This window comes from Bactrocera oleae, chromosome 3 (genome assembly GCF_042242935.1).
Source record: "Bactrocera oleae isolate idBacOlea1 chromosome 3, idBacOlea1, whole genome shotgun sequence".
Classification (NCBI taxonomy): domain Eukaryota; kingdom Metazoa; phylum Arthropoda; class Insecta; order Diptera; family Tephritidae; genus Bactrocera; species Bactrocera oleae.
Window position 1 is genome coordinate 47,722,024 of NC_091537.1, and position 27,109 is coordinate 47,749,132.

At 35.9% G+C, this 27,109-nt stretch overlaps 2 protein-coding genes and 1 long non-coding RNA gene across 7 annotated transcripts in view; 2 read left to right on the top strand and 1 right to left on the bottom strand.

Moving 5' to 3' along the window:
* LOC106623638 (uncharacterized) overlaps positions 1–27,109 on the top strand; it is a 341,640-nt gene that overhangs the window by 101,315 nt on the left and 213,216 nt on the right. The gene's annotated exons all lie outside the window — the stretch shown is intronic.
* LOC106624857 (uncharacterized) lies at positions 14,634–20,635 on the top strand. The gene is made up of 2 exons (XR_011395240.1): positions 14,634–15,366; positions 19,456–20,635. It is a non-coding gene; the product is annotated as an uncharacterized lncRNA (long non-coding RNA).
* Positions 21,764–27,109, bottom strand: part of Frmd5 (FERM domain containing) — a 533,566-nt gene continuing 528,220 nt past the window's right edge. For both annotated transcript variants that reach the window (XM_070106600.1, XM_070106599.1), the window contains exon 8: positions 21,764–22,882. In XM_070106600.1, the coding sequence (XP_069962701.1) occupies positions 22,344–22,882 (539 nt within the window). In that variant the 3' untranslated portion in view covers positions 21,764–22,343. The remainder of the gene's footprint in view (positions 22,883–27,109) is intronic.

A 27,109-nucleotide genomic window follows, 5' to 3' on the forward strand; every position in this document is an offset into this window, starting at 1 on the left:
ATATATGGTAATGCCCAAAATAAATAAAATCGATTCAATTTTACCCCCATCTCCCATATATGTACCTAATATAAGATTTTCAAACTTCTGGTTGGTTTTATACTGTAAATATTGGTTAATATGCAAGATATCATAACAAAATTAACTGATATTATTATATAGGATAGTTAAAAATTACCGTTATTTACAATTATTACGTTTTGTAAATCCTCTTAAAATATTTGTATTTTTCCATTGGCTAAATGAACTATAAGCCTTCCTAGCGAACATCCCTGTACACGCACCACACACCACTTCACAAGCAACGCTGATACATTCCAACACACCACAACAATACCATCCACTCCCGAAAACACCACACATAATTACATACAACTGCACACAACTCACCGAGGGATACCACCAAACACCACACCACCAACACACCCACGATCTCACCACTTTACCCAACCAACAAAAGGGATCGACGACTGGTTACGGGCCCTTTTTTCGATCGATCGCCGTCGCAACTGCATCAGCCGAGTCCTTTTCCGCGCCACCCCGGAAATCTACACCGTTTTTAAACTTATTCAAAGTAACATTTAATTGTGGAAAACGATTGAGTTAAATAAATTCATTACAGTTGATAACCAAACAGGTGTGTAAGTGAAAGTGGTGAGTGGGTTTTTAGTGCAAATTAGCATCAGATTAACTATGGTCCTTCGAGCCCTAGTGGACGGCAGTATGGGTGTTTAACAAAAAAAAAAAAAAAACCTAAATTTAAAGGCTATGAAATTGCCAAAAATCAGTGAAAAACAAAAATAAATATAGTGCAGTGACCAAAAAAAAAACAAACAGAAACCAAAAAAAAAATTTCAGTTATGTACATACATGCAAATGATGCAAATAACAATAAAAAAAAGTGCTGTTACAAAATCAAAGTACATATGTAAATATCTAAATGCAAAATAAGTGCAGTGCAGTGCATATACACATATAATATAACTAAAAGTGTTGTTGCAAAGTAAAATTGCTACATATGTACATATATAAGTGCAAAATTAGTGCAGTGCAGTGCATATACACACATAACTAAAAGGAGTGATGCTAAGCAATATAAAAAAGTACAATAAATATTAAAAACACATAAAACCATAAAAATAACAAAACGGGCGCGAATCTTAATAAAAACATAAATCAAATAGGCGGGCGCTATACAAAATACATACCAATCAAAATACATATAAACCAACAGCGGGCGCGATACAAAAAACATATGATCCAACAGCTGGGACAACCAATCATAACATCCACGTTATATCTCCCACAACCCCTGCAGGAAATCAGAGTGAGTTGTATCGCTTCCTCTTAATAATTATATTTATATGTATATATGTATGGCAAATTACGTTTTTTTTCATATAAAAAACGAAACTAATACTTAAATATAGCGGTCATCAAACTGTCTCAATTTACGGTTTAATTTACGTGAAAAGCCGAAAACAGTTTGGTACATATTATATATATATATATATCTACATATATATACATATATATAGATATATATACGTGTATCGAAAATAAACATTACATAAAGCGATTTCCTTATATGCTTACATTTGTGTATTAAAAACATAATCAGGATTGCATCAAACCAAGTAAGCTAAGGCAAATTGAGAACCTAACTAAAACAAAAACAGAAATTTACATACATACATATATTCATTTTAATTTATAAAAATATATACATACGTAGAAACAATATACCACATATTCATATGCACATATATTGTTGAAAACATATATATTTGAAAATACATTTTATATAATTGCAAGAGCAATCCATATGCATACATACTTGTTCTTTGTTAAACAAAAACAAGCAGGATTGCGCAAAACATAATATAATACATACATACATACGTACAAAGTGTATTGATCTTTAAGACGTGCCCTCAATTGCACTTAACGACAAGTAGATATGTATCAGCTGATCCGCTTATAGGTATACCCTATAGGAATTACGGACGCATAATACATACAAATAATATTAACAAAAAAAAATATATATATATATTATAAATGAGCTCTTTTTAAATGAGCTCAGACTCAAAAATATCTCAATCGTTAAAAGTACCAAAGATGATTTCAGATGATAAAAGTCCGTGTACACCTGCAGAAGCTACACGCTCCAAGCAAGGTGCTACAAAGCAAAAGAGGGGTAAAGACATTTCTTACACAAAATTCATTGCTGAGAGTGACAGTCTAATAAGATACTGCACTCGTTTTTAATCTTCGCCAATTCAAGAAAATTCTGAATCGGTATTAGAAATCAAAAAACGCAATCTTGACAACTTTTGGAAACGTCTCCAAGCTGCATATGACGCAATTGTAGAATCTGACGACTCAAATCTACCAGAAAATTTCAAATCTTTTGCTTACGCCAAATATGAAAACTGCTTAGACCAGTTCGAAGAAACTAAAGCAATGATTTTCGATCAACTTAAGCTAATCAAAGCAATTACACCTACTCCACATCAGCGAGTAGAGCTACCACAAGGACAAAGTCATGAGGCAAGTTCAGGCATCCATCTCAAGGTACCCACATGTGATACAGAAATCTTTCTTGGTGGTTATGAACAATGGCCGTCCTTCCGGGACTTGTTTACAGCCGTTTACATAAACCACCCAATATTAACAAATGCGCAAAAATTGTATCACCTCCGATACAAAACAAAAGGTTAAGCAGGCGCAATAGTAAAAAAGTTCGCACTAAATGACGATAATTTCAATCTGGCTTGGGAAGCTATGTAACGATACTAATGAACTTGCCTAAAATTCAGAAAGAAACAAGTGATGAATTTGTTAGGCTACAATCCACTGTTTCTAATTGTTTGTCGGTTCTATCGACACAAAACATTCCCACAGACAGCTGGGACCCTATTCTGGTAAATATATGCACCGCAGCATTACCAGAAAATTCGTTACTTTTGTGGGAGCAATCGCTCTCCTCTCGGAAAAAATACCCAACGTGCCAGCAAATGAAAGATTTTCTAACTACCCAGTACGAAATTGCTGAAAGGGTAGATAAAAAAATGGTCACAACGAAAACCGTTCAACACGACCTAAATAGAAGCTTTCACAAACCCCAAGCCAGTAGCAACAACAATTTAAACAGAAGCTTCTTCAGAAATCAAACGTTCACATTCGAACAGTACAAACAAACGTCATGCGAACTATGTACAGGGGGCATAAGCTCAAATCTTGCGAGAGATTCAAAAAATTGAATATTATCGACAGAAACAATTTTATAAAAACAAAAAGACTTTGTACAAATTTCCTATCACATGCGCATACACTTAAAGAGTGCGAAAGCAAATTTAATTGCGTTTATTGTCATAAACGACATCATTCTTTGCTTCATTATAACAATTTTTTCAGATCACCCCCAAACAGCGCAAATATGCAAAGAGCCACGGGCTTAGTTGCAACAGCAAATCCCGAAGTGCGAAATCCCGAAAATTGCCAAGAAGCACCATGCTGCTCAAAGGCAATAAAAACCCAAACGCTACACAGCGAAAATCAAAGTAGAGTACTACTACCCACAGCAGTCATCTCCATCGAACATCGAGGAGAACTGTTTAAACTTAGGGCCTTAATAGACCAAGGATCACAACGATCTTTCATAGCGTCTAGAGCTCAAAATAGCCTACAACTGCCAAAAAAAAACCAGCCAATTTTGAAATCACGGGAATGGGCGGAAGAGTAGTCCAAAACTCAAATAAAATCTGCCCCATTACCCTAATTTCCCCCAATGCGGATTAGCACATACCAAGCTTCCAAGCTATCACATAAATAGCAAGCATTGGCAAAAGGTTTCACGCCTAAAGCTAGCAGATCCCAACTGCAACACTCTTGCCCAAATAGATCTTCTATTAGGCAGCATTCTCATACCATAGATAATACTCGAGGGTATTGAGAAAATTTTGGTACAAAATACTTTTTTTGGTGGTCTAGTTATGGAACCAGATACCACCATGACCACTCAAGTTGAGGAAATCTCAAACGAATACCTCAATTCACAATTAAAGAAATTTTGGGAGTTAGAAGAGCTCCCCCCATATCAATCACAACCCCTGAAGATCAGTATTGTGAAGATTTTTGCAAAGCCACAACTACTAGATCAGAAAATGGTCGGTATGTCGTACGACTACCACTAAAACAACAATTTCCTAACACTCTCGCCTTAGGTCACTCTCGCACCTCTGCAATACAGCAGTTTTTAAGTATCGAAAAAAACTTACTTAAAAAGAATACGATCGCATGTTAGAAGAATACCTCCTTTTAGACCACATGGAGCAAGTAAGCCCATGCGAAAAAATCATAAATGGCAAATATTACTCATTTTACTTGCCTCATCACGCAGTAGTAAAGCCAGACAAAAAAACAACTAAAGTAAGAATTGTCTTTAATGCATCAAGATCCACCAGCTCGGGGAATTCTCTAAATGATATCCTATTTACGGGACCCACGCTCCAACCAGATTTAATGCTACTCATATTAAATAGGCGTATATTTAAATACGTATTTAACGGAGACGTCAAAAAAATTTATAGACAAATAGACGTACATAAAGACAATCAAGATTTTCAGCGAATTATTTTCCGAAAATCTCCCAATAGTCCACTCCGCGACTATAAATTGAAAACAGTTACCTTTGGCGTCAACTGTGCTCCCTGTTTAGCCATTCGAAGACTGCACGAATTGGCAGAAAACACCAAGTCAGAATTTCCTCTGGCAACCCAGGTGTTAAAAACACAAACGTATGTAGATCTGTCTGGAAGTCACAGTCTTCCACAAGCGTACGAATCACTATCACAAGTAGTAAGAGTCCTCAAAACCGCGGGGTTCCGTTAAAAACGATAACGGCGAGCCCCCCTAATATCTTAAAGAACATACCTAAAGAAAATCTGTTGGACACTAATTTCCTTAAATTCGAAAAGGAAAGTACAACAAAAACTCTGGGGATACAATGGAATGCAATATCTGACCAGTTTTCATACACTACAGAGTCAATATCTGCATTATCCGCCATAACGAAGCTACAAATTCTATCCTCTGTGGCAAAACTTTTCGACCCCGCAGGATGGCTTTCGCCAATTATGATACAAGCCAAAATCCTAATACAAGAATTATGGTTAGATGGAACCGACTGGGACGAACAAGTAAAACCACTTCGTTTAGAAAAGTGGTCCCAGTTTGCGAGCAATCTAAATGTTATCTCACAGATACAAATCCCACGATGGGTAAATTATGCCCCAGAGCACAAAGTCGAACTACACGGCTTCTGTGACGCTTCTGAAAAGGCATATTGCGCAACTATATATGTTCGCACACAAAGCGACAATGCGACCGCATGCCACTTACTAGTAGCAAAAGCAAAAGTGGCTCCTTTAAAAACAATAAGTCTACCACGACTTGAATTATGTGGAGCGCTATTTGAATAATTATGCTATAATGTTAGCACTCAACATTGACATTATTACTTCCCGTTTCTTTCACAAACGCCTTTTTAAGGTTTAAATTGAAATATTCTTTATTTTTTTTTTATTGAATGTTTCTCAAGTTTGGTGTGTTGTATTAGGGTGTGACATTATTTACCCTGAAGAAGCGGTGTAGTTGGAAGGGAAGTTTATAGTCATTTAAACATCCTGGGCCCCCTAGGCGAATATTTTGCCTAGTAGTACAGATATGCTGTAAATGTCCCAGGTATCACGGCGTACTGCAATTGGAGTAGCCGAGGGCGCGGTATGCATGATAATGCAGTAGTGGTAGATCCATATTTAATCTTGATTTTGAAATGAGTATTATGTTTTTTGATTTGGAAGTTAGTGCGTTAAGCAAGCAACGTTGTTTTGCATTTATTCGATTTGTTGTTGTGACGACGTATTATTAGATGGTATAATTTTGTTTATTCATTTTATTGCCGGTTATCTACTATTACTTTATTATCGGCTTATAGGATGGCGACTCCACGCCTAGCTCAGATATGGCCATAATGGGTGCTCCTTTGAAACCTTTGAAGAGGGATCTTGCGAGCGTAAGATTTGTGATTTACGGCTACTTTTTAAGTGGATTTGTACACGTATTACAAGTATTTCCCATAAACCACCAATACGAAGGGGGCTTAGATATATGCGATTAGAGCGACCTTTGCTTGTTGTAAGGCTTGGTGCGTCATTGTATCGCATTGGGAGCATGCTGATCGCTTAACTTTATTTTTAAATTGTTTTATAATTTTTAAAAAGTAAGCAACTAGAGCACAATTTGTTATGTGTCGATTTTTTCAACTTTTTTGGGGCAATTTGGATATATGTATGTTAAAGTGCGTATGCACTAATTTGGCAAGTAGGAGGGCACAACATATCTCAAGCTTTTTGAATCAGGATTTTTGTATCATTATTGGCAAGAGCCATCCTGCGGGGTCGAAAAGTTACATATTTGTGTTTTTTAAAACTGATCTTGTCAGAAGGGACTCTGACTTTGTTTTTTCGGCCAATTCTTGGAGTGTTGGAACATTGTGAATTTAGTGGTAGTCGTATGACGTACCGACCATTATTTGATCGAGTAGTTGTGGCTTTGTAGAAGTCTTTACAATACTGATCTTCTGGGGTTTTAATTGATATGAGGGGGCATTTTTCTAACTCCCGAAATTTCCTTGATTGTGAATTAAGGTATTCTTTTGAATTTTCGTCAACTTGAGTTGTTGATGTGGAAACTGGTTCAGTAACTAGTCCACTTAGAATCCAACCGAATATAGTATTTTGGGCTAGAAGGGTCGTTGAAATTTTTTCAACACCTTCAAGCATTATTTGCGGTATAAGGTCGCTGCCTATTAGAATATCTATGTTAGCGGGGGTGTTGCAGTTGGGATCTGCTAGCTTTAAGTGTGAAACCTTTTGCCAATGCTTGCTATTTATGTGATAGCATGGAAGCATGTTTGTAAGTTGCGGTAGATCTATAGCTTCTGCTACAATTCGCTTATCCGCTTGGGGGGAAATTAGGGCAATGGGGCAGATTTTATTTGAGTTTTGGACTACTTTTCCGCCCATTCCCGTAATTTCAAAATTCGATTGTTTTGATGGCAATTTTAGCCTCTTTTGTGCCTTAGACGCTATAAATGATCGTTGTGATCCTTGGTCTATTAAGGCCCTAAGTTTAAACAGTTCTCCTCGATGTTCGATGGAGACGACGGCTGTGGGTAGTAGTACTCTACTTTGATTTTCGCTGTGTAGCGTTTGGGTTTTTAATGCCTTTGAGCAGCATGGTGCTTCTTGGCAATTTCCAGGATTTCGCACTTCGGGATTTGCTGTTGCAACTAAACCCGTGGCTCTTTTTGTATTTGCGCTGTTCGGGGGTGAGCTGGAAAATGTGTTGTAATGCAGCATTGAATGATGTCGTTTATGACAATTACTGCAATTGAATTTGCGTTTACAATTTTTATGAGTATGCGTATGTGACAAGCAATTTGTACATAATCTTTTTGCTCTCATAAAATTGTTTCTTTCGTGAATTTTTAATTTTTTAAATATCTCGCAAGATTTAAACTACAATGCCCTCTTGTGCATAGTTCGCATGATGTATGCTTATTCTGTTCGGATGTAAACGATTGCGTTTTGTAAAAGCTTCTGTTTAATTTGTTTTTGCTACTAGCTTGGGGTCTATTGAAGCTTCTTTTTAGGTCGTTTTGAACAATTTTTGTTTTAATTAGTTTTTTATCTACCCTTTCAGCGATTTCGTACTGGGTAGTTAGAAAGTCTTTCATTTGTTGCCACGTGGGGCATTTCTTTCGTGATGAGAGCGATTGCTCCCATAAAAGTAACGATTTTTCTGGTAATGCGGCAGTGCATATGTTTACCAGTATAGGGTCCCAGCTGTCTGTGGGAATATTTTGTGTCGATAAAACCGACAAGCAGTTTGAAACAGTGGATTGTAGTCTTATAAACTCTTCACTGGTTTCTTTTTGAATCTTAGGCAAGTTTAATAGTGTCGTTACTTGGTTATCGACCAATATTCTTTCATTTTCATATCTGGATTTTAGAGCTTCCCAAGCCAAATTAAAATTGTCGTCATTTAGTGCGAACTGTTTTACTATTGCGCCTGCTTGACCTTTAGTTTTGTATCGGAGGTGATACAATTTTTGCGCTTTTGATAATTTTGGATGGTTGATGTATACGGCAGTGAACATGTCCCGGAAGGACGGCCATTCTTCATAACCTCCATAAAATATTTCTGTGTCACATGCGGGCACCTCGAGATGGATGCCTGAACTTGCGTCTTGACTTAGAATTTGTGGCAGCTCTACTCTCGGTTGTGGAGTAGGTGCAATCGCTTTTATTAACTTTAATTGATCAGAAATCATAGCTTTTGTTTCTTCGTACTGGTCTAAGCAGTTTTCGTATAGTGCGTAAGCCGATGATTTAAAATCGTGTGGTAGATCTGAATTGTCATAATCTACTATGGCGTCTTGAGCCGTTTGGAGACGAGTCCAAAAATTGTCAATATTTTGTTTTTTTATTTCCAATAACGATTCAGAAATGTCTTGAATCGGTGAAAATGAAAATCGAGTGCAGTATCGTGTTAATCTGTTACTTTAGGAAATGAATTTGGCAACACAAATATTTTTGCCCTTTATTTGCTTTGTGGTAACCTGTCTTGCGCGTGTAGCTTCTGCAGGTGTAATTTGATTTTTATCGTCATTAACCATTTTTGTTTTGTTATTTATTACTATATGTGTCAAAGTTAATTAAAATTTTCTCAGTGTAAACTGATTTAAACGCAGCAATAAATGATAATTAATACCGAATACTATTTTACGTATATACGTTTTTTTTTTCGGACTAGATATATATTTACTTGCGAAATAATTTTTTAATTTGTATTTTATTTTAAATATATATTTGTGAGCGTAATTTAAATTTCCTTAATTTAGTTATTAAGAATGGCACTTTTAATTTAATAATACTTATGTCCTTATGTTGGTGTATTTAGGTACACCCTAATACACGGACTTCTGTGTACATATATATTTATGTGCTTGTGAAATTGAGAGCTCGTTGAAGAGGTCAATACGATTTGTTTGTGCGTATGTAATATTTTTATTTTCTAGGGCAATTGAGAGCTCGTTGTAGAGATCAATTTGCTTTTACTTTTGTGTACGAAATCCTGATTGTTTGTTACAAGGGGTATTGGGGGATGTATGCCAATGTGGACTTTGAAAATATTTGTATTTTTGTTTTTAATAAATTATTTATTATTTTTAATATCTAGTAGCGTTATCTTTACCACAACGTTTATTGTTTTATTTTTCATGTAATTTTACATTTTTGTAATTTTGTAAATTTTCAATGTGTAATTGACCCAATGTATATAGGGTATATAAGCATAGGCATAGATTATATGCCGTATGTATAAATATGTATGTTCGCACTGCGAAGAGAGCGCGAAAGCGAAGTGAATAATGTGCAAGTATTTTCCCTTATGCACGTTGTAAATATATTTTTGTTTATATATATTTGTTTAGTAAAAATATATATATAACGACATATATAGATATAATATGTAAACGTTAATTCTATATGCATATATGTATGTTTGTCTGTTGTATTTTTATTTCTTTCTCTGTTTGTTTTATGTTTGATATTTTGCCTTTGCTTACTTATTGAATGCAATCCTGCTTATTGCTATATTAAGCATAAGGGGTATTGCTGGATTAATGTGCAAGTGTATACTTGAATTGGTTTTATTTTTTTTTTTGTTTTTTTTTTTGGTTCTTGATGGTGTGTTTGAACACACGAAGGTAAGCTATTAATTGGGCAATCAGTTAAGATAAATTTGTGTTTTTTTTTTTAAATATATAAGTATGTATTTGAAATACACTCGGAATTGTGTCAGTTTGGTAACCGTTTTTTTATGCTGTTAAAACGGATTTTCTGTTACAGGTTTTATGTTATAATATATAAAACTGAAATTTTTACATACATATACGCATAAAATAAGATATGTAAATGAAATAAATACCCTCACTTTGTAGGGTATACGGTTTTTACATATACATATATTTATTTATATTTCCTTTTGTGCCAATTCGTGTGTTTATTCTCCAGCTGTTTACAGGTATGCTTTGTTGTTGTTTTTTGTTTAAAAATTCGCGCCCGTTTGTTCTATTTATGTTTTGTGCTAAGGTTTCGCGGCCGGTTGTGTGAATTTTTGTTGGTTTAAAATGTTTATATGTTTGTTGAAATACATTTATATATACATTAGCACTGTATCTTTGGTGAGGTTTGTGTTACATTTTAAAATTTAATAATTGTTATTTTGTCACTGCACCATTTTTAACATTTTTTGACTTAAATTGCAAATTTTGTTACTTTTTTGTTGTACCACTGCACTGCTCTTTGTTACTTGTTTGTAATAATTATTAATTGTGTTTCTTAACACAGTTTTGTAAAAATCCGAAGGTGCCTTTCGGTAAGGCTCGAAGGACCATGAATAATTATGCTATAATGTTAGCACTCAACATTGACATTATTACTTCCCGTTTCTTTCACAAACGCCTTTTTAAGGTTTAAATTGAAATATTCTTTATTTTATTTTTATTGAATGTTTCACAAGTTTGGTGTGTTGTATTAGGGTGTGACATTATTTACCCTGAAGAAGCGGTGTAGTTGAAAGGGAAGTTTATAGTCATTTAAACACTATTACTAGCAAAACTAGTGTCCATCGTACAAACATTTAAACATGGCACAATATAAACTATATCTATGGTCCGATTCCGAAATTGTATTAGCATAGTTAGAAAAACTACCACATGCATGGAGACGTATATTTCCAATCGAACGTCGCAAATCCTTGACCTAGTAGGATCAGTCACTTGGCGACATGTAGCCAGTGCTGATAATCCTGCTGATCTAGGTACAAGAGGGTGCAAAACCCTGCATCTTACCACCACCTCCTTCTGGTGGAATGGCCCCTGCTGGTTAACAGAATCTCCCGATTCTTGGCCACAAGCGCCCACGTGCAATATAATTGCCCCAGAAAGTCGAAAAATCGACTCTTTTCATGCAACATCGGATGATACTGACATCCTTGAGCGATTCTCATCGTTTCCCTGAGCCCTCAGAGTAGTTTCCTATATGATCAAATTTATAGAGCAGCTCAAATCTAAAGTTAACGGAACACCTTCAATATACCCCCAATGCGATACATTAACGCACCTACATTTACAAAAGGCAAAAGGCGCTCTTATCGCATCTACTCAAGCGCGCTACTTCAGCCGAGAAATATCTTTGCTAAAATATTCAAAACCGATGGATAAAAAGAGCTCACTTTTAGTACTAAATCCATTTCGGGACACAAAGGGGCTGCTTCGTGCGAATGGTCGGCTTGTCAACTCCATCCTGACATACAACGAACGACATCCCATAATCATACCAGAGAAAGCACGGCTTGCCACATTATATCTGCATTATGTCCACATACTGATGCTACACGCCGAGCACCGCCTCATGCAACAAATAGTTTTATATTCCCCGTCTTAAGCCTCAAATAAAGAAGTGCATTTACATGTGCAAAGTTTGCACAACGTACAAGCAAAAAAGGCGAACGCAGATAATAGCAGCACTTCCACCTGAACGCTGCAACTTTGCTCTGCCCTTCACAGCAACAGGTGTCGATTTTGCTGGGCCTTTCCAGATAAAAGCTTCAATGTTAAGATCTCCCACTTTAATGAAAGGCTATGTGGCAGTTTTTTACGACAAAAGCTCGTGGCATTCGCTCGCTTCGTCGGACGCCGTGGTTTTCCCCCAAAAATAATGAGTGACAACGGCAGAACGTTTATTGGAGCCAAAAGAGCCACTGAGAAATAGTTCGTGGACTTTATCAAACAAGTCTCACCTGAGATTGTACAGAAGTACGCACCCCAAGGCATTAATTGGCAGTTTATCCCCCCAAGCGCTTCTCATATGGGTGGTTTATGGGAATCAGCTGTAAAAAGCTTCAAATCCCACTTAAAAAAGGTAGCTGGAAATTACAAATTCAATTATGAAGAATTCACTACATTATAAATTGAAATTGAAGTCGTTCTCAATTCACGGCCTCTTACCACCCTCTCGCAAGATCCCTCAGATTTCACAGCCTTAACTCCAGGGCACTTTCTCAAAGGAACACGCATTCTGGCCATACCTGAGCCAGGCGTGGAGTCGCTATCCTTATTAAATCGCTGGGAAAGAATTAAAATTATCCATCACGATTTCAGCCGCCGATGGAAAGAAGAGTACATAAAGGATCTCCATAAAAGATATCGTTGGAAGACTCCTGAACAAGCGCCAAAGCTTGATATTGTGTCATTATTCATGATAATTGTCTACCCCCTACCGAATGGCGGCTTGGTCGCATAGAAAAGCTACATTACGGCTCCGACGGTCATGTAAGAGTAGGAACGCTAACCAGACCGCTCGTGAAACTGTGCTTTCTATCAACCGCAGATATAAACGATATAATATAACATCACGTTTTTCATAACCGTTTCAATAAATCGAAAAAAACGAAAAGACAATAACTCGTAAACTCGACAACAATCCGTATATATAAGAACTAACGAGTCGATCAATATGACGACCCCTTCATGCTACCAAGAGTTGTAGAATGCCTATTTCAACCTATATCTTACAACTTTATAAAGCCCAATAATCTTTTCTACCCAGATAACTATGAACTGGGGTTACTCCAGCGCCCCGAGCAGCCGCTCCTACAGCCGCTCATCGAAGTGGAGCCCGACCATCAGCAACACCAAACATGGAACCGCAGCGCGTCCGGTACATCATTTGCCGCCGCCCTCACCGACTACAACACTGCAACATTTTTAGGGGCATGCAACCGATACAACGCCGGCAGATTACCCAGGCTCATGGCATTGTCTCAAATATGCGGCAGGCTGCATCATACGTTGTTCCATCGCAACCCGAGACGTGACATCGGTCGCCTGCCTGCCCCGCGCAGCCGCCCTCTAATTAGACAACCACCATCGACTCGGGCGATACCGCACCGACGATCAGCAGACCCTCCTGTGTCATGATTAAGGAGTCACCGAAACGAAGCACCGATGATGCGCCGGCACTCTAGGCCGCAATACCGCCGCTCTACGGGACTGAGCAACTTTGTAGCAACGCTACAACAGCTGCAACGACTCCTAGGTTAAACCGGGATGGCTAAACATCATAAACATCCCTGTACACGCACCACACACCACTTCACAAGCAACGCTGATACATTCCAACAAATCACAACAATACCATCCACTCCCGAAAACACCACACACCATTACATACAACTTCACACAACTCACCGAGGGATACCAATAAACACCACACCACCAACACACCCACGATCTCATCACTCTACCCAACCAACAAAAGGGATCGACGACTGGATACGGGCCCTTTTTTCGATCGATCGCCGTCGCTACTGCATCAGCCGAGTCCTTTTCCGCGCCACCCCGGAAATCTACACCGTTTTTAAACTTATTCAAAGTAACATTTAATTGTGGAAAACGATTGAGTTAAATAAATTCATTACAGTTGAAACCCAAACAGGTGTGTAAGTGAAAGTGGTGAGTGGGTTTTTAGTGCAAATTAGCATCAGATTAACTACCATAAACTCAAAAATTATGAAATTTTGGGTTTTATTCTTATGTTTTCATCTAAAGACATTAAGATAAATTAAATCGTAACAATAATATAAATTAATTTCTTAACTTGTTCAATAGATTCTGTTTCGAACGTCAAACCAATAATATCGGAATTCATGGCACCTACTTCATTTTTTTATCGGTTTCAATTCTAATTCCGATGATTTTTGTTATTGGAAGAAGCCATATGCCGAATATTTCGGTCAGTGTATGAGTTATATATTTATAAAATGCCTTGAAAATATGTTCTCGAGTACAACTGAACAATGCCAAAAGTTAGTGCAATCTGCCAATAAAATTAAATGAACAAGTTTTATTAAAAATTATGTGGTTTAGCGCTAGTTATGAATGAAAGGTCTCGAAATTGTCCCAACCTCATATCCCTAATATAATGAATACCGATCATCTGGTTGAATTTATATCAAAAAAATTTCAGTTGAGAAAGATTTTGATATAACTTTCTCTGACGGGAAGTAAAATATAGTAATAAAACTAATTGAGTCTATAACCTTTAATATAAGTCAAAAAGGCACAAATTTGATTGTATCACGATTCAATGAATGTTGTATTCTTTTTCGCAACATTTTTAAACTCTCGCAACTTGTTGGTACAGAGTATAATAGTTTTTTCACCTAACGGTTGTTTGTATTACCTAAAACTAATAGATTTAGATATAGGGTTTGTTTGTTCAGAAGTATGACACTGTGCAAAATCGGATGACCGTGACCATGAATTAGGCTATTCACCACTGTGAGAGCACCGATTATGCATATGCACACAAATTCTTACATTCATATAGGTACATATGTTATAATTTTCTATGATTTGTACTTATTTGCATTTTTTATGTTCTCACTTTTTGCTTTGCAATTTGTAAGTAGGTACATATATACATACACATGTACACATACATAATACATATTTTCATACCTACGCCCGCATAAGAATATACGCATATGCTTACATATGTAGGTAGGAAATGAGAAAATAAGCAAAAGACGGGATAAAAACCCGTGCTAGCATACGATTAAGCACATTATTAATAGAGCATTATGAGTGTTAAGAGTAAAAATTAGATTAAATGCAAAATTAAATTAAATAAAATCAAAATTGTTAATTGGACATTAATCTATTTTTGGGCTGGAACATAATTTGGCGACCGTGACAGGACTATGTGTTCTAAATTTAATATTTCGATCAAAGAAAGCCAATAGATTAATGTCTATTTTTCATTTAATTTAAATTCGTTTCGTGTAAATACTGGCAAGAGCTGGCTCTGCGTTTGTTCAACCACACGAAATTCGCCTATAGTGTATCGTCTGTAGCAGTGTAGCGGTATCCAACAGCCTGAATCAACGGATCATTTGGATTGTTGTGCCCGGGCAACATTCTGTGTAAGCTCAGATAGCAACTCTTGCCACATATCATAGTAGTATCCACTGTAAACGTACATACAGATTACACGTGGTTTTCAACATTCATTCGAGACCTTCTTTTCATCAACATCTGTCGAAGTTACCGACAGTTAGTCAACTCGTCAAAGTCACAGTGCCAGCATACGGGACTTTTTACAGTACAGTTTCATCGGATTGCAGATCTGCTTTTGCTACATCAACATCATCATATTTTTCATAGCTCAGGTACTCGTATATATTATATTTTATTTTTGCCTTCAAATGCCTAATAACAGTAAAGCCATTATGCCTAACATGGCTGATGAGGAACAATTACCTTTGTCCTCGCTAATTCAAACACGTTCAACGATTCTTCGCAACCTACATAGTATAAAGCAACGAATTGCTTGTGAAGAAGTCGACAGTGATACGCATGTTCTCGAATGTCGATTACAAATTGCTGAGTCCTAATTTTAACATATTTGCGACGTTCAGAACAATATTGAAGCTCTTTCTCCGTCAGACAAATCAAGTGCAGAAGTTGAAGAAACGTACATTTCAACAAAATCTAAAATACTTTCGTTAATCAACCCCAGAAACCGCGTTTCTGAGTTGAACACTAGCATATTCAAAATTGCCAAAATTTGATGGCAAATATGCGGAATATAAACGCTTTTTCCGCACCTTTTGCAGCATGGTGCACGATGACCCAACAATGCCAAAGGTGGACAAATTTAATTATCTTATGAACTGTCTTTCAGGAGCAGCCCTTTGCGTAATCGAACCCTTTCAGGTAACCGAAGAAAATTATCCGAAGGCTATACAATGGCTCAAAGAACGATACGACAATAACGTATTGATTTTTCAAGATCACATTATATCGGTTTTCAATACTGCAGTTATGAAAAGATCTGACGCAGCAAGTCTACGTAATATCATTGACAATGTTGCAGCACTGCGAGGTTCGTTACTCTTGTTGGGCTCAGAAGGCGATATAATGATTTTAATGCTAATTCATATCGTCTTAACTAAAATTGATTCTGATTCAAAATCGGCATACAATCAAAAGGAAGAGTTTGATTACTTGCCATCATGGGACGATTGCTACAAGCGGTTAAATCGGCACTGTCAGTATTTAGAAACATGTTCAAACGGGGAAAACTCAAAGGTAACACAGCGAGATTGTAAGCTACTCGGTAAGAAAAATGCAAATTCATTCATTAACGCGATGTCAAATTGCATACATTGCAATAATGCAGAACATAGCCTTAACAATTGTCCTTCATTTCTACAGTTATCAGCTAAAATGCGTTTTGATTGGGTGAAGCAGACAAGTGCTTGCATCAATTGCCTACGCAAAGGACATACAGTATCTAAATGCCCATCGAAATCTCGTTGCCGTATATGTCATCAATCGCACCACTCTCATCTACATTTCGCCACCGTTGGAGCTACAAATTATCCATTTGTACAAAAGTTAGAACCTAAAGAGAAAAACCAAACACCTGTGCTGTTTACTTCGTCGAATCCATCGCATCATTCACACGCAAAAGAGCGATAATACCAACAGCCTTAATTTACATACAGGACAAATTTGGAGTGATGCAGCCAGCTCGTGCATTATTGGATTTATGTTCCGAATTAAATTTCATCACCGAGGAAACAGCGAATCGGTTGCAGCTTAAAAGGGTTTTCTCACATCAGGAAATATCAAATATTTCAGATATTCGTTCTAATTCAAAGTATGCAGTAAATGCGAAAATTAAATCTCGAATCGGAGATTTTACTTGTATATCGCAATTTGCTATAACTAAACAGATCACGACACAAATACCAAGTAGTTTTTTCAACACTTCTAAATGGGATATTCCTGCAAACCTTCAGCTTGCGGATCCTTACTTCTACAAACCGCAACGTATAGATTTATTGCTTAATGCAGAAATATTTTTTGAAAGCCTTCAAGAAGGGAGATTTCTCGCTCTTGAACGACGTCTATCTTACAACAAATTATTAAAAAATATGTATGCAGATTTTATAAAAGAATACATTAAACTTGGGCACATGGTTGCTATAAAAAACTTTGATTTAAATAGTTCACACTATATAATTCCACATCATTGTATACTCAGTCCACAAAGTACTACGACCATGCTTCGGGTTGTATTCGACGCCTCTGCGCGCACTACTTCTGATCGCTCATTAAATGAAATACTTATGGTCGGAGCAAGAATTCAACCAGAACTAATCATGACATTATTGTCATTTCGCTTGTATCCTTACGTATTAACCGCCGATGTATCAAAAATATATCGCCAATTTTTGATTGACGAACAAGATCAACGATATCAACTCATTTTATGGAGAAACGAGTCTTATGAGCCATTGCAGTTGTTTCAACTCAAAACTGTAACTTACGGGTTGGCTTCTGCACCATTCCTCGCTACTGATAGTTTACTTTATATTGCTGACGTCAATAAAGATGTCTTTCCACTAGCATCGTCTGCTATTCGTGAAAATTTTTATGTTGACGATTTGTTAACTGGTGCAGAAAGCATAGACAATTTACAAAAATTAAAAATTGAAATTATAGAAGTTCTTCGTTCTCATGGTCTTTCTCTTACTAAATGGCACTCGAATTCTACACAATTATCTGACGCATCTTATAAGGAAGTCATAATTAAAACAACTGAAGAAAACATTACCAAAGCTCTAGGTACGTCGTGGAAACCTTTAGCTGGCACCCTTTGTTATCGCTATGAGTTAGCAGATATGCAGCCAGTCACTAAGCGATCGGTCTTATCTATTATATCCAAAATATTTGATATCCTCGGTTTATTGAACCTCGTGATCATACGTGATGATATCGCCGATTAGATTGGGATGAAACACTATAAACCGATCTACATAACATTTGGTGGCAGATTAAAGCCGATTTAAACTTCATTAATAAAATCGAAGTTCCCCGCTATGTACAAACAACATCCAATTCTGATTGTGAATTTCGTGGTTTCGCTGATGCATCAACGCGCGCGTATCGGTGTTGCATTTATGTACGTTCTAAGATAAATCACACCTACAAAACCACATTACTTATTGCGAAATCTAAAGTATCGCTTATTAAAGCACAATCGCTTCCTCGTTTGGAGCTATGTGCAGCACTGTTACTGAGTAGGACTTGGCAAAAAACTAAGGAGAAGTTAGTGACATTCAGCATCAACATTTATTTTTGGACTAACTCAGAAATAGTGCTGAAGTGGCTCAACACTCATGCGGCCACCTTAAATTGCTTTGTTGCCAATCCAGTCTCTGAAATTCAAGAAATTTCATCTGGCATTAACTGGAAACATGTACCAAGTACGCATAATCCTGCAGACATTGTTTCACGTGGGTGCAGCGCTCAAATTCTTGTAGGGACAATTTGGTTCTCTGGCCCAGAGTTTCTAATGAAAAATTCGTCAGAATGACTTGTAAGCAAGAAGGGAGCTAACATTAAAATGCACGACGTACAACTGCGAAAAGGAATCAACCTCAAGTGTAGCAAAAGCGGAAATGAGAGAAATGTTATCAACGTCATTATCAACCGCTGTTCATCGTACCACCGATTACTTCGCACAGTTACATACATTTTTCGTGTTTTCAACAAAGTTGCTCTCAACAAGCAACTCACGCCAGCAGTGATACTTCATCTACCGGTAGAGGAGCTTGATCAGACTTGGTGGAGAATCATCATCGCTATTCAACAGATGGAATTCGCGGTTGAAATTGAAATACTTCAAAGACAATAACAAGTTAAATCGTTTATACAGAAGCTGACTCCTTTTCTACATCAAATGAATCTTAACGGAGTGGCAGTTTCAGTGCTCAGAGTCGGTGGCCGTTTGTCAAAAGCACCCATTCCTTTTGATGCAAAATTTCCGCACTTCTTTCGAAAGATCATAGATTTACATCATTGTACATGGAGTATCTTCACCGAAAGCATTTACATGCTGGCCCAAAGGTTTTAATAAGTCTGTTGCGTCAGCGAGTATGGGTTATAAATGCCCGCGAAATCGTAAGAAAAATGTTTCGAAATTGCGTGCCTTGTTTCCATTACAAACCTAAACTAATGAATCAAATCATGGGGATCTCCATGCTAATCGCAAATGCAACGCCCATTTCTAGTTAGCGGTGTCGACTTTTGTCGCCCTTTCAGTACGACCCATCGTCTTCGTGGAAGAGCTCCATACAAAACATGCATAGCGATATTCGTATGCTTTGCATCTAAAGCCATACGTACAGAATTAGTATCCGATTTGTCTACTAATAATTTTATACTTTGTCTAAAATGTTTTGTAGGAAGACGCATTTACTTCGACAACGCCACAAATTTCGTCGGTGCTCAAGCCAAATTGAAGGATCTTTATCAACAGTTCTTCAATAAAGCGGTAACTGATGACATCACTAATTATAGCACTAACACTGGTTTCGAGTTTCGTTTTATTCCGCCTCGGGCTCCGCATTTTGGAGGTTTATGGGAGGCGGCAGTAAAATCGATGAAATCCATTTTGATAAAAAAACATGTCAAATGCACACCTGACATATGAAGAACTGCAGACCGTTGTGGTTGAAGTTGAAGCTATCTTAAACTCTCGCCCGCTGACACCTCTTTCAAATGATCCTAATGATGGCGAAGCGTTAACCCCAGCTCATCTATTGATCGGAACGTCACTGTCGATGCCAGACAAAGCCATTAATATCAACATTGTATCTTTGTTAACGCAATCGCAACGGGTGAAGTATTTGAAGCAAAGTTTCTGGGACCTATGGGCACACGACTTCATTCTTATCCTACAACAACGCTCCAAGTGGTTGAAGCCGCAGGCCAACATCGAAATTGGTCAAATGGTCATCATCCATGAAACCGACTTGCCTTCACAATAGTGGTCACTTGGCAGAATTATCGATATCGCTCCTGGTTCAGATGGCAAAGTGGGGGTTGTAGACATCAAAACTACAAAAGGGATTATACGGAGAGCAGTCCATAAAGTTGCACCATTACCTATCTCCGATTGAAATGCAAGCATTTCAATGGGGGGAGCATGTTTGATCAGAAGTATGACACTGTGCAAAATCGGATGACCGTGACCATGAATTAGGCTATTCACCTCTGTGAGAGCACAGATTATGCATATGCACACAAATTCTTACATTCATATAGGTACATATGTTATGATTTTCTATGATTTGTACATATTTGCATTTTTTATGTTCTCACTTTTTGCTTTTAAATTTGTAAGTAGGTACATATATACATATACATGTACATATATATAATACATATTTTCATACCTACGCCCGCATAAGAATATACGCATATGCTTACATATGTACGTAGGAAATGAGAAAATAAGCACAAGACGGGATAAAAACCCGTGCTAGCATACGATTAAGCACATTATTAATAGAGCATTAGGAGTGTTAAGAGTAAAAATGAAATTAAATGTAAAATTATATTAAATAAAACCATATACATATATATATTATATATAAATGATCAGGATGAAGAGACGAGTTGAAATCCGAGTGACTGTCTATCCGTCCGTATGTCCGTCCGTCTGTGCAAGCTGTAACTCGAGTAAAAATTGAGATATCTTTAGGAAACTTGGTACACATGTTTCCTACTATCGTAATACGGTTGGTATTGCAGTTGAACGTAATCGGACCACTGCCACGCACTCAAATGCCATTAATCAAAAACAAATAAATTGCCATAACTTAGCTCCACAACAAGATACAAGACTCTTCTTTGATATACAGGATCAAATTAGAGAGGGGCATCTGCTTTTTTTTAAATGGGCTTGTTCCCGCAATAAGTTTAATGCACATATCTCCTATTGTTTTTGGCATCTCTATCGACGGTGTGAAAATGGATGAAATCGGGTGACAACACCGCCCACTTCCCATATAACGGTACTGTTAAAAACTACTAAAAGCGCTATAAATCAAGCGCTAAACAAGCCAGAGACATTAAGTCTTATCTCTGGGAAGGTATAAGATGATTTTATAGGAACCACGTTCAAAATTAGATAGTGGTCGTGGCACCGCCCACTTTTAGGTGAAAACCCATATCTTGGGATCTGCTTAACCCATTTCAACCAAATTCGGTGCATAACATTCTTTTCATGTTTCTATGTCATAGTGCGAAAATGGGCGAAATCGAATTACAACCACGCCTATTTGGCATGTAACATCATTTTAAATTCCATCTGATTTTTTCACTTTCCAGTATTCAAATCAAGCAACAATGATTGTATCGGTGTAAAACTTTGCGTGAATAATGCGTTTAAAGTATGACACCTTGTGACCAAAAATTCTCTTAACTGTTCAAGCCCCTGGGTACTGAATATGTGGACCCCAGTGCCTATAGTTGATATTTTACCGAAAATATCGGTCAACATAGAACAAGGCGGCAAGATCCACAAAGAAATCTAAAACGAGTATACTATTTGACTTTGCGAGAGTATAGAGAGTAGTAACTTAGGCCTTCCTTAATTCTTGAACATAGTTTAAATTTTTATAAATTTACCTGAGTATCTAATGTTGGGCGGTAGAGCTTTCTTACCTGTTTCGTACTGTATTAGTAATGGGAATCAAACAATGAATGTGAAGTATTTACATTAGTTGCCATTTGATGTTTTATTGTATTTCAGAGAAGCGAACCGATCGCCTTACCATGGCTCGTTGATACAACATTTAGTGCCTCTGATTGTTTCAAAAAATGTAAACCAAGATGTGAAAAAGAAAAATATTATGCAATCTTTTAATAACATTTATTGACTGAATGTTGTTTTAAATAAAGAGTGATTCAGAACAAATTTTCTTTCTATGTTAAACATTGTCTTATATGCAACATGTTATTAGCGCAAATGAAAAGAAGATAAGGTAAGGTAAAAAAAGATTAATCTCAAAATGAAATTGGCTTTATTTTTTTAAATATACTTTATATTTTTATGTTTTTTCACTAATTTATGTAGTTTTTCGTTATATATAATATATCATATTTCCAATTATTATTAATTATATTAATTTTAAAGTTAAACATATAAGATTTCACCTCATATTCCTGACTAGTCTATTGCTGTGTGTTTAGTTTATGCTTGGCCGATATTTTTTTTTAAAAAATAAGGATGGAAGTACATGCTACCAAACGGTTGGTATGACTAACGAGATAATACATTGAATGCTTAGTTAATAACGTTGCCCTTAATAAATTTTTTTAAAGGTAAATAATAATTATCTATAAAAGCAGTAATTTCAGGCGCATGTCGAATGCTGTCAAATAGTTCTGTATTGGATTCAAAAATCAAAAACGCAGTTATGGTCATTATTATTATAAACAAAGCTATTGAAGGGAAAAATAGGCGGCACATGTGGAGACTCCGAAGATCTTTAGTATTTTTGCTGTTATTAAATTCTTTATATAAACTTGTCGCGCCGTCCATATTTGTATTGTGAGTTGATTTGGATAAAGAGTTAAAATTATATTTTATAATATTTGATTTTTCTTTATTTAAAGAGGGTGGAATATAGTTTGAATAGGATTTATGAGCTTCATTACTATCAAAAAAGTGTCTCTTATCATGACATTCTATATTCGATTGTTGTGGCTTTACATATCCACTTTGGATCGCTAACAAATCCGAAAAATCCATTAAGTACTGGTTCCGATTATAAATATCCGTATCTAAAATAGATACCCCTGATCGAGGCAAGCTGTTGTACCCTGAAATATTAAAAAAAAATGTCATTATTAGTGCAGGCTTGTATTTTATCTATCTATATCAAAAGTTTATTTGTTTTTTGCAAACGCCCCCTGAAGTTCCAGTTTCTGCCCTAAAAAAGGATCCAATGTAAACAAGCTATTTATTTTCAATTTAAACCGGACCTAAATCATATTCCTTGTCCGACGTATATAACATGGATTTTTTGATATTTTGCATTAAACAACCTTGAAAATTTTACATTCTAGTACGAAATTTTTCGTTTTACAAAAATGATTTTTTTCATAAAACTACTTTTTTGAAAAATATACGCACTGAAATGCACTGAGGCTCAGTAATTCAGTAATTGAGCATTAAACCAGTACCATGTCGTATAAGCAATTTAGTGCAATATATCAAAAAATCCTATGTTAAATATATGGAAAAAGTTCAATGTTTTAGTAACGGTTTAAAAAATAGGTTGTTTACGTTGCTTTCTTTCTTTGAGGGGCAAAACTGAATCTTCAGGGGCTTTTACAAAAAAGCAACTTGGAAAATAACGGACACAATAATCCATACTAATATTATATAATACGTATAAGTGATTGTAAGTTCGTTTGATCCGCCCTTCTTAATCGATCATTTAGAAGTGTGTTCACATATTCATGGTATTAGTAGAAAGCAGACATACAAAATTATTAAGTATTTCTAAACGCTTACACTCATTAAAAGTAATTAACAGCCTTTTCCGCCGATCCCCACTATTTTCACTTGTTAATTACTAATTTTTAGAAACCTTTCAGTTATTTTTTATGAATATATTAAAATTTATATACGTACTACCTTTGCCCGTGGCTTCGCTCGCATTGAATCCCTAAAATAAATATCAACGATCAATAACAAATAACTAAATACATAGTATGTATACGAATTCGCAATTTTATTTGATTTACCCTGCCTGCCAAAATTGGTTAAAATACCAGTGAAACACTAGGTTTCCAAATCTTCAAAACTGGTGAACGCGTCATAGGCAGCAGGACAATCCTCACCACTTTCTCCTTACACGTACCTATACGTGTGATCATGCATTCCCTTGAACTCATTCATTTTCGAATTCCTAATTTAAAATATTTTTAAAATTTTAAACAAAATTTTTATATTGGAAATTATTTATTTATTTTACATACTTTTACTATTGATTATAAATAGCACAAAACAAAGTATAAACTGAAGTCGCTTAAAATATAGGAAGGAAGTTGTCGTAGTTAATTTTCATATCACAGCGGATGTTCTCCTTTTGTTGAAGTTTCACCAATCACATCCATCCATTAATAAAACACCTAATACTAGGCATCTATGTATATTTTAACGCTAGAAAAAGTAAAAAAAAAACCTGGCATAAAGTAATAAAAATGTACAAAATTAAACAAAACCGTATCAACTTACCTTTTCCCTCCAAAAAGGTAAATAATTTTCTTTTGATATATTGGCACTTATGACAAATATGTCTTTTCATTCACACTAATTCAATAAGATCAAAAAATAAGACAACAAGTTCTGTTTGTTTGGAAAATTCAATATTGGTTGAAAAAATTTCGTTATTTCTTGAATAAAAAGTGTGTAATTATGTTGAAATTTCTGGGGAAAGTGGTTAGCCGCGGCAAGGTATAGAAATATATATATATAAGACTCTTTCAATATATTTTTTGTTTTCAAATTATTCGATAAACAATTATTTTAGCCAAGTCAATTTACACATTCATGGTTACAATAATTCATCAGAAGCTGAAACTCGGCAAAATTGTTCAAAACATAATTATAAAAGAAATTTCAAAAATCCTCAACGTTCCGGTGTGTGCTAAAAGATTGGCACGAGGTCAAAGATTAGATTTTCAGCAAAACCGTGAGTTTTTTCGCAAAGTTACCAATACCAAATTAGACAACATGGTAGATCACAAAATTGTCTACAAAAATTTATAATGCTTTAAAAAGTTGGATAGTTTATAATACCCATATTTCGCACACGTTTCCATGCCACCTATTAGGTAATATACTTTTCGCGTTTTTTTTTTGTAACGTGGTTTCCCCAGTAGGCCTATTCCACTGGTCTGCTGTGATTCTATTTATTTAAAGCTATTGAAAATATTATCATTCACAAGACTTGGTAAAATGAAAGGAATTTAAAAAAAATAGCTAAATATATTCTTCGGATTCATAGTTTTCAAATATATCTGCTTCTTCTCCTTCTTCTCGTTCTTCTTCCCGTTGTTCCTCTTTTTCTATTCCACTTTGGGTGCAATTTATATCTACACAACCCGATATCGTACTCGATACACACAACCGTTAGGTGAACAAAACTATTATACTCTGTAGCAACAAGTTGCAAGAGTATAAAAATGTTGCGAAAAAGAATACAACATTCATTGAATCGTGATACAATCAAATTTTTGGAGCGTTAATTAAAGTATTCGAACACAGCACATACTGATAAGAAAAAAGTCGACGGAATTATACTTTACTTTTATTAACAATTACTATTGGAACATACTTTTCAAATAATTTCGTAATAATGTTATTAAAATGAGAGACACTCAATTCAATATCACCATTATAATTAGGCCATGTTATTGTAGAAAGTTCTGTATTTAACCTTTTAAAATTAGCTTTTGCAAAGTTAAACCGAGTACAGAAGCACGAAATTTGATGATTATTATCCCTTACATTGCCTATGATTTCGAAAAATATTTCCAAAGCAGGATGATACGAGTCCTCTGGTAGAACAAGAGTATTACTCTGAATAACGCAACGCTTTGAAGAGGTATCAACGTATACTAAATCTAAGCATTTACCAAATTTATTCGGTTCATGACCGATTGCAAATCGGTACGATATAGTCATCGAAAGCTTTCCACGAATCACACGGTAAATCAGAGTCTTTTAATACTATTATTTAATCAGCATTATTTGCCATCGAAGTAGCACTATTTATTAAAGAAGCATGCTGCATGTATACAGATAAGTCCGAATGGGGTGGTATATAAAATAGGGTTAAACAAGTAAAGCAACTAATAATGTCTGGAACAAGAACATCTTCAGATGGGATAGAGGAATGTACGGCAAATAGAACAGCTCCACCGATTATGTTCAGTCGATCACATATAAATATTTGAAATTCGCTGTTTCAAATTTTTTTTGACAACATTCCAGGCGAATATGCATATCTAGAGGGATCAATCGGCTTGTTATTTGAATTTTGTACGGAAACAGTAACGATGTAATGACCGTCTACTAACTCCAAGTTGCGCCTATAACTTGCGAGTCGAAACTCTTGGATTTGCCTGAATTGACGATGCAACAACCGCGATTGTTTCTTGAACACGAACATACAGATCTCGATGTTGCGGTGTTGTTGCGATACTTCCAGATTCGGCAAACATGTTTACCAGCCTCATAATGGTCAATCTACTCGGAGGAGTGCTGCCAAAATCCCGTATAAATAGCCTTTTGACGAAAATGACGGACTGCAAAGCATGACACCGCTGCACTATCCAAACCCTCCTTTCGGTCTTCCAAACATTCGTTTTTAAAAATTCGAATAATAACCTGCCAAATAAATAAAAAAGGTTAGTCGACTACTCACACAGAAAAAAATTTATTACGTTTTGTTTCTGTAGCATGATTCGTGAGCCACCCTGTATTATTCTTTTTAAAATTTCATCAAACGTTTGTTTTATTCTTACCTATGTACATGTTTACAGTTATATACAGTGTATCACAAAAATAAGTATGCACTATGTATGTGCGTTAAAAAAGTCATATCAATTGCAAAATAAAAATAAAACTTTTTGTCTTTTTTACAATAACAATTACACATAACATCGCCTCCTTGAGTATGATAGATCGATGTCATTCACATTTCCCGTTATTAAGAACCGTTGGATTTTCTCAGTAAAAACAAAAAATCATGTCACACAGTATTCATGCTGGCACACAGTATTCGTCCCCTTCAAAAGCAATAAATAGTTATTTTTTGTTTAAGATATAAAGATTTCCAAGTTTTAATAATATTTAAACCGTAATTTAATTTAAATTTTGATCATGGCGCCGCGTGAAAGAGAACTATTATAAGATTTAAAAGATGTTATAATAAAACTACATAAAGGAAAGAAAGTCAGAGGCAAATTGGAAAACTAACAAACAAAAGTAGTTCTACTATTCAAAAAATAATAGAAAAATATAAAAAAAAGAGG